This window comes from Neoarius graeffei, chromosome 10, assembly GCF_027579695.1.
Source record: "Neoarius graeffei isolate fNeoGra1 chromosome 10, fNeoGra1.pri, whole genome shotgun sequence".
NCBI classification, from domain to species: Eukaryota; Metazoa; Chordata; class Actinopteri; order Siluriformes; family Ariidae; genus Neoarius; species Neoarius graeffei.
The window spans coordinates 17225091-17233353 of NC_083578.1; the positions used below are offsets into that span (position 1 = coordinate 17225091).

General features: G+C 40.9%; 1 protein-coding gene across 1 annotated transcript; it reads right to left on the bottom strand.

Annotated features, from left to right (window-relative positions):
- Positions 1 to 3773: 3773 nt before the first annotated feature.
- On the bottom strand, positions 3774 to 7396 carry LOC132892440 (beta-1,3-galactosyl-O-glycosyl-glycoprotein beta-1,6-N-acetylglucosaminyltransferase-like). The gene is made up of 2 exons (XM_060930718.1): positions 7209 to 7396; positions 3774 to 5768 (listed from the first exon to the last, which is right to left on the bottom strand). The coding sequence occupies exons 1-2, from the start codon at positions 7215 to 7217 to the stop codon at positions 4479 to 4481; spliced, it is 1299 nt and encodes a 432-aa protein (XP_060786701.1). The 5' UTR covers positions 7218 to 7396; the 3' UTR covers positions 3774 to 4478.
- Between the last annotated feature and the right edge of the window lie 867 nt (positions 7397 to 8263).

Genomic DNA, 8263 nt, shown 5'->3' on the forward strand with positions numbered 1-8263 from the left:
CTTTAGCCTGCATGAACTCGGCTATCTCTTTGCGCAATTTGTAGAACCGTTTGAGCACTGCGCCTCGGCTCAACCAACGCACATCGGTGTGATAGGGAAGGCCCTGGTGGATGTCATTTTCAGATAAAAATGCATCGAATTGCCGGTGGTTGAGCCCTCTCGCTCTGATAAAATTGACAGTGGCAATATAATTTAAAATTTAAACAGTCTGTGGCGCGAATTGGACCGATGCAAATGGCAGGGCCATCAGGCAAATCTCCGCCTCTGACGTCAATGCGATCGGCAGTGAAAGACAGGTAATTGTTCTGTAATAATTGTTCGATGGGGTGCGGCAGACATTGATGGCTCTCTGCCGGCCGAACGATTAGAGGGCCATCAGCAAGGGGGCCGGATTAGATGTTCATTCGGGCCGGATCTGGCCCGCGGGCCGCCACCATGGCACCAGTGCCATACAAGTTTATCAAGGTATCACAACAGGTATCATGAGGTATTATTCTTACAAAAAAAAAAAACATATAGACATTTGCTTAAAAATGCTTATTACATACAGACAAGGGAAAATTGAAATATTCCACTGTGTTCCATTTATCTTGCTGCTGAGCAGGAAATCACTGAGTAGAACAGATGGTAAGAGTCGATCATCCCAGTTGAGTGTACACGAGTGTGTATCGTAGGTCAGTATGCAGTTGTACAAGTTTAAGCGAAAGATGGTTAAATAAAGAGTGTGTGTTGTTGGGTTTTGCATACATGGCAGACTGCTGATTACGTTAACCCCCTGATTTATCATAAATCTGTTGACGTTGTATATATACCGTATCTCCAAAACTCATGTTTACATTGAGTGTTGAAAAAAGTAAAATTTTGTCAATTAAATTCCCTGTTAATCCACATTTACTGTTAAAGATAACAGACAGTGAATGAGATATTATATGTTGCATAATGGATTTTTTTTTCTGGTTAATCTTGCCTCACAGCCGAATCTGAATCTTGGTTAACATGTTTAAGAAGTTATTACTCAGTTCAGTTCAAAATGTTATGCGCCTAGCAACTTTAGGAATAGATACTGCCACATAAGCTACTTTACAGCAATCCAGATCTTGATTTAGATGCCTAGTGAGCAACCAAGTGGAAACAGGGGCAAGGACAAACTCCCAGAGACAACATGAAGAAACTTTGAGAGGAACTAGATTCAAATGGGAAACCATCTTCTTCTGGGTGACACCTTAGAAATATGTATGAGAAGTAAAATAAATAAATAAATAAATAAATAAATAATAGCCAAAGCATCCCAAAACATCTAAGCATCTTTTGTTAACCTTTAAGAGAGATGTGTTAGCGTGAGTACAGCTTATCTCAAGGCTTGAAAATTACTCAATAAGCAATTTTACTATTAGCATGACTTCATATCCTTGACTCTAAGGTGAACATTTTCTCATGAAAAAAGGTCCATTCATGTTCAAGGAAGCAAGTAAAATGGGTGGGTTGTCAGGTGTTAACACCCTGAAAATCTCTCTGAGACCTTCTTCTGATATTGAGCTTTATAAATAAATTTAACTAGATAACAAAAATGCACCTATTTATCTTGCCCTCAAATATGATGACAGCTAGGCAGCCCACAGTGTCCTGAAGGCAAATGTTTTTCATACTGTAATTGTCCCAGAAGAGTCCTGTTTTTTTTTTTGCCTTTACCTGGCATTTACCTCCATATTTATACACTGATCATCCATAAAATTAAAAAACAGTGACAGGTGAAGTAAATTACATTGATTATGTTGTTACAATGGCACCTGTCAAGGGGTGAGATATATTAGGCAGCAAGAAAACAGTCAGTTCTTGATGTGTTGGAAGCAGGAAAAATGGGCAAGCATAAGGATCTGAGTGACTTTGACAAGGGCCAAATTGTGATGGCTAGATGACTGGGTCTGAGCATCTCCAAAATGGCACATCTTCTAGCGTGTTCCCGGTATGCAGTGGTTAGTACTGAACGAAAGTGGTCCAAGGAAGGACAACTGGTGAACCAGCGAGAGGATCACGGGTGCCGAAGGCTCATTGATTCACATGGAGGACGAAGGCTAGCCCATATGGTCCAATCCCACAGAAGAGCTACTGTAGCACAAACTGCTGAAAAAAGTTAATGCTGACACCTTTCTGTTTTAGCCAGCATTAAATTTTTTCAGCAGTTTGTACTACAGTAGCTCTTCTGTGGGATTGGACCATATGGGCTAGCCTTCATGCCCCATGAGAATCACTGAGCCTTCGACACCCATGATCCTGTCACCGGTTCACAGGTTGTGGGGGAACCAAAACACCAAGAACAGCAGCAGACATCCAAAAACATTTCAACATACCCACAATTTCACAACAAGCATTACATGAATACAGTGCAATACATTTTCAACATACCCACAATTTCACAACAAGCATTACATTACACACACATATCAAACCGGGAGCTAACAAATAGCCCCATCAAGCAGTGCAACAGTAAGACAGAACTAGACCGGACAATTCCCCGGGGGAAATTGTGAGAGGATGCAGTGCGCGAAGCAATTCGGTCACGCATGTTTGCTGGCCATGAATGTGTGACCTGCAATGATGTTTCAATGCAATGATTATGTGTGTGATTGAGACAGCAGCCCCCCCCCCCCCCCCCGTCACTCACTGCTCCCAGTCGGCATGGCGACGGGCCTGAGAAAGCACAGAGTGACACATAATCTTGTCAATTTTTGGCTGATTTTTGCTCAGGATCAGGCCTCGAACAATGACAAATAACTCGACACCGAAAGGAGCTATTCACAAAATTCTTTCACAGTGAGCGCTAGAAGGGTCTCCTGAATAAACTGATGTAATTTTTTGTCTGTAGTCTTAAAAATGAGGACAGTAGACCGACTTAAAAATGACTGACTTTTCTGTCACGTTTATAATGGGTGTCAATGAGCTAAGACACACAAGGTCTTGAATTTTGTGCTGTGTTTTACGAAGGACCAGGCCTCGAACAATGACAAATAACTCGACAACGGAAGCAGCTATTCACAAAATTCTTTCACAATGAGCGCTAGAAGGGTCTCCTGAATAAAATGATGTATTTTTTTGTCTGTAGTGTTAAAAATAAGGACGCTAGAGCGAGTTAAAGATGACTGACTTTCTGTCACGTTTATAATGGGTGTCAATGAGGCCATTCGGCTGCCCTCTTCTCAGTTTGAGGCTTCTCATTCAAAAACTGTAAATCCTATCGTTTAGGTAGACACATTGTGTGAATCAGGACAAGTTTTCCTACTACTTTTGAGAAAATCAAGTCTGTAGAGTGAAATTTGTGGCTGAAAACACAGTTTAAGCGAGAAAGTTTGAGCTTTTTTTCCAAACTCTCTCCACTCTAAGTTAACGAGCTTCACTGGTGTGTAACGCAATAGACACCCATTCAAAAGCCGGATTTTCTCCCGGAACCCACATGGCGTTTGAGCCGGGACTGATCCGAAAGTGTAGAACCTAGCAAAAAAGTTGAATGCCAGATCCACAGAGGAGAAGTTTTCTTACGTTTTAGAGTTTGAATCATGTCTCTAGGTGAAAGCATGCCAGAGCAGCGGACGTTTGAAAAATGTTGAAAAAGTGCTTTTTTTTTCAATTAATTCCATAGAAATGAATGGGGTTTTTTTCGACGATTTTTTCGCGACGTAGTCGCGAAAAAATCGTATTCTGTAGAGAAAAGTAATAGCATAGCGAGTCCGATCAAGCCGCACGTTTTGATATATTGTTTGTCTGTGTGCGACGTACGGTTATTGAGTTATTCGAAATCGAAATTTGCGTAGGAGGAAGAAGAAGAAACACGTAGAAGAACAATAGTTGCAGTGCTTTGCACTGCAACCTATGGGCTCCCCTAGGGGAGCCCATAGGTTGCTGTGCTGCAGCACTGCATCCTAATTAACATGTACAAGCAGGAAAACAAACAAACCCAACAAGAACAGCAGCAGCAAAGGAACAAAAACAGAGTATACATGAGACAGCAGTTGTATATACAGTTGTGAATACAGGATATACACACCAGACCATCACATCCATACATGGATACATGGACCTTCCCCAAAGTGGCTTCACAAAGTTTGATGCACACAATATTTTTCCCTTCTTTTTCCTTCACTAAATCCAAGAAGCTGAAACCTGTTCCAGAATGACACCTGTTCCAACCCCACTGAACACCTTTGGGATGAATCTGAATGTTGACTTCACTCCAGGCCTCCTCACCCAACATTACTTCCTGACCTCACTAATGCTCTTTTGGCTGAATGGGCACAAATCCCCACAGCCACATTCCAAAATTTAGTGGAAAGGCTCCCAAGAAGAGTTTAGGTTCTTATAGAAGCAAAGTTGGACCAACTCCATATTAATCCCAATGTTTTTGGAATGAGATGTTCAACAAGTACATAGGGGTATGATATTCAGGTGTCCACAAATTTTTGTCCATATAGTATACATGTATGAATTTAATGATACTGTTTTAGCGCTTTGTTTCTGAGGTACTTCTCCAAGCATCGAATGGTGATTGGGTCAAAATCTGTGTCAAATTTATTAGCAAATAAATGATGCTGCTCTGTTATCCACTGCAGGTCCCCCACCCCATATACACAAACACTCCGAACATGAATACCCTGACAGGCAGGGTACACTGCATTGATGTTCCCCTCATGTCCTGCCCATTTGATTAGCCGGGAGATGCTGTAAGTGTCCGTGATGTCAAATTTAGAGTGTGCACGAAGAAACCCTGGGACACCAGGAATGCGTTGCATTGTAGCCCAAATAAATTCATCAGGGCTGTATGTATCATTTAACCATGACATCAACACCTGGGCTTTGGGGTCCTCAAGCACATAACGCACAAAATCACGACTCACCACTATGTATGCACCACCTGTGAATATCTTCATGCCAAAGGGTGGCGGTTTTTTATTTTGGTTGGTTCTCCGAATTCTGCCATTTATCACTTGGTATCTTTTTTTCCATCTATGCACCTTATTCTGGGGTGTGATCACAGTCTTCAGGCTGTTACCACCAGCTAGTGCTTTAAGGGCATGTACTATCTCCAGGTTGGTTTTGATGGGGAAATCCTGCCCACACAGGTTGATGAAGTACTTCCAACGGTTGCTAACCTGGTAAAGATCCTTCATGCAATTGATGTCAGCCTGGACACGACTCCAGCTGGCGTAGACCACCTGTTCAAACTGGCTAGCCAAGAAAACGTTATCAATGCAAGAGACAATGGCATTAATCGCCCTCATAGTGGACTCGGGGGCTTTTTTGTCCACATGGATGCAGTAAAAATTCTGAGGGCTGTATATGGACCTAAGGAGCCTCTCAAAATTCTGTACCTTGTGGTGAATGACAATGGAATATGCCACTGGGAATGCCTCTTCCTCCTCACTCAGTGGGGACAGGAGGTATTTCCGAGTCCTCAGGAACTTTTCACAGTCTTTCGTCTGCTTGACATATTGTTCATCAGTAATCCGTGTTATGTTCTTAAAGCTCTTTGTGATGGTCAGAATCTTAGCACGTTTAATCTCATCAATGTCTCCTTGTAAAATTTTCTTGCAGTCACACTCGTCCTCTGGAGTTTCATCATCTCTGAACATCAGTGATTTGTAATTCATCTTTGACTTTTCATAGATGATCAGAGAGACCAAGAGTATGAGTACACAAACTCCAGATAACAATGACCTCCAGAATCTTCTCTGTTGGACTTTTATTGACGCCATCAGCAAAACTGTTAGTAGTGTCACCTGTAGCAATCAGAGTGCATTATGTTAGGACTGGGGATATCGTATTCCTAGTAACAAGACTTATGCAGGCTTTTGTATGTCTAGTCTGTATCAACATTTAATTGATAGAGAACAAAACTAGATTTACAAAGGACCATTAGGAAAGGTCTACCACAGAGTTCACTGGAGGCCATTTAATGCATTTCCAGAACTTGGCTGATATAACTGGGGGAAAAAAGTATTACTTAGCTTTTGATGACTCTGAGGAGAGCTGTGATGAAAATCAGTAAAACTTATTCATGTGGGACTGAAAATTTACAAGTCAACCAGTAACAATTAATTTGTAAACAAAAGTACTGATCACAATGAAACACTCTGGTGCAGTAAGTTTAGTTTGGTGCCAATCCAAAGATATGCACATTTATTCTATCCACATTCACTGAATATGAGCAATCGCGCACTCTGATTGGCTATCAGCTCACATACCATGAGTAGAGAAAAACAAAATGGCGGCGCATGTTGCTGAACCTACCAAAGATGAAATAAAAAGTCTACTTGAAAACTTGAAAAATTCTTTTGAATGTGGAAAGAATAAAACAATTATTCCACTCAATCTCGTCATACATGGCTTATAGCCAACTCGGCGCTATGCGCCTCGTCGGCTATCAGCTCATATATGACTCAATTTCGTGGAATAACTTACCTGTAAATGCTGCTGTGGGTGAATTAGTGTTGAATCATTATTTATTATTAATGCACATCTAACACAATAAAGGACAATGACTTTCTCAAACTGTAACAAAATTTTAATCCATTTCTGCCAAATGTTTGATGACCCATATTTCATTACTGATAAACTGACATATCTTACCGATTTCAGCATCTCTCCAAAATAACAGCTTCCTGAAAACTAGTCAACTCAAGCTGGAGTCTAAATAAGTGTATGATTCTCTAAAAATGTACTGTCTAGCTCTATGCAGTAAATGTCTAACCAAGCTTTTACATACAGAACCAATACAATTCTGTTTATATTCTATTTATACTATTTTATCAGTGCAATGTGTACATATAGAACCAATACAATTCTGTTTATACTATTTTACCAGTGCAATTCTGTATACTTTACTATTTATTTTTATACTTTATTTGTTCTTATTTTTTCTATAACTCATAATGAGTCAACAGCACCTTCAATTTCGTTGTACCTTTGAAAAAGTGACAATGACAATAAAGACTTATCTTAAATGTCTAACCAAGCTTTCCTTTGACCTTTTGTTAACTTCATACACTTCATACTGCACAGTGTTTCCTATTTGTTCCTGAATATTTAACCCAGTCTTTCCAAGCCATTGTATGATATTTGAACCCCCCCCCCCCCCCCCCCCCGAGTCTTTCAAATGCTTACTAAACCCAAGCTCAGCAGTCCACATTATTCTACTGATGACAGAAAATATCTCTTACCATGACCATGCTGTTGATATATGACACAAAGTGGTTGGTTTTACAGCTGTAATAGGTCCAGAATGTAGCAGCCAAAGATCTTATGAATCAGTTTGCTATTAATACCCTGGTTACCTATAGCCATGGACACCGCACTGTTCTGGAGCATTGCGAAAATAAAATAACCTCCAATCTGTTCCACTGAAAGCTGCCTTCATATTTATACAGTGTGTTCCTGAGCCTCATTTGCTTACCTGTGGGTCGAGCTTATCATACTGCTGATATCTGATACAGAGTGGTTGGTTGTTCTGCTGTGTAATCTGCTATAGGTCAGGCATGTACACAGCTAGAAATCTTATTAGTTTTGTTAATCTTGCACTGTTTACCTATTTCAGTGATTCTTAAACTGGGAGCCAGGTCCCTTCACCATAGACAGTCCATATTTTGCTTTTGCACAGCTTTTAGCACACCTGTTCCAAGCACAGAGTGTATATACCAGAGGTGGGCAAACTGCGGCCCGCGGGCCACATCCGGCCTGTTGGCGTTTTTAATCCGGCCCGCGGAAGACAATCATATAAACACGATTGAGCAGATCTATAAACTATAAGCGTCAGTGTTATCACGTAGACAGGTGTTCTAGAGATCCGTCTTTCCAGTCAGTCATATTCACGCGAGATTACATTTGCAGAGTGGTGCAGCGCGTGCCATGGAAGTCATTCTGGCGCCCGTGCCACTGATGATCTCGAGAACACAGGATAAAACTTTACAATGAGTGGTCCTAAAAAAAGAAAAGTGGACAGTGAGTGCAGGGTGTTCAATAAAGAATGGACAACTAAATATTTTTTTGCTGAAGTCCGATCAAAGGCTGTATGCCTTATTTGCAAAGAAACCGTTGCAGTTTTATTACATCAAACGGCACTTTTCCTCCAAGCATGCTAATTATGCTAACAACCAGTCAGTGCAAGCACGGACGAATACAGCTTAGCGGTTGCTGAGTGAATGTGAGTATTAACACTTTCTCTTTTTAAAACTATGTTGGAGCTGTAATAAGATGGTAGTCACATGTTTACAGGCAT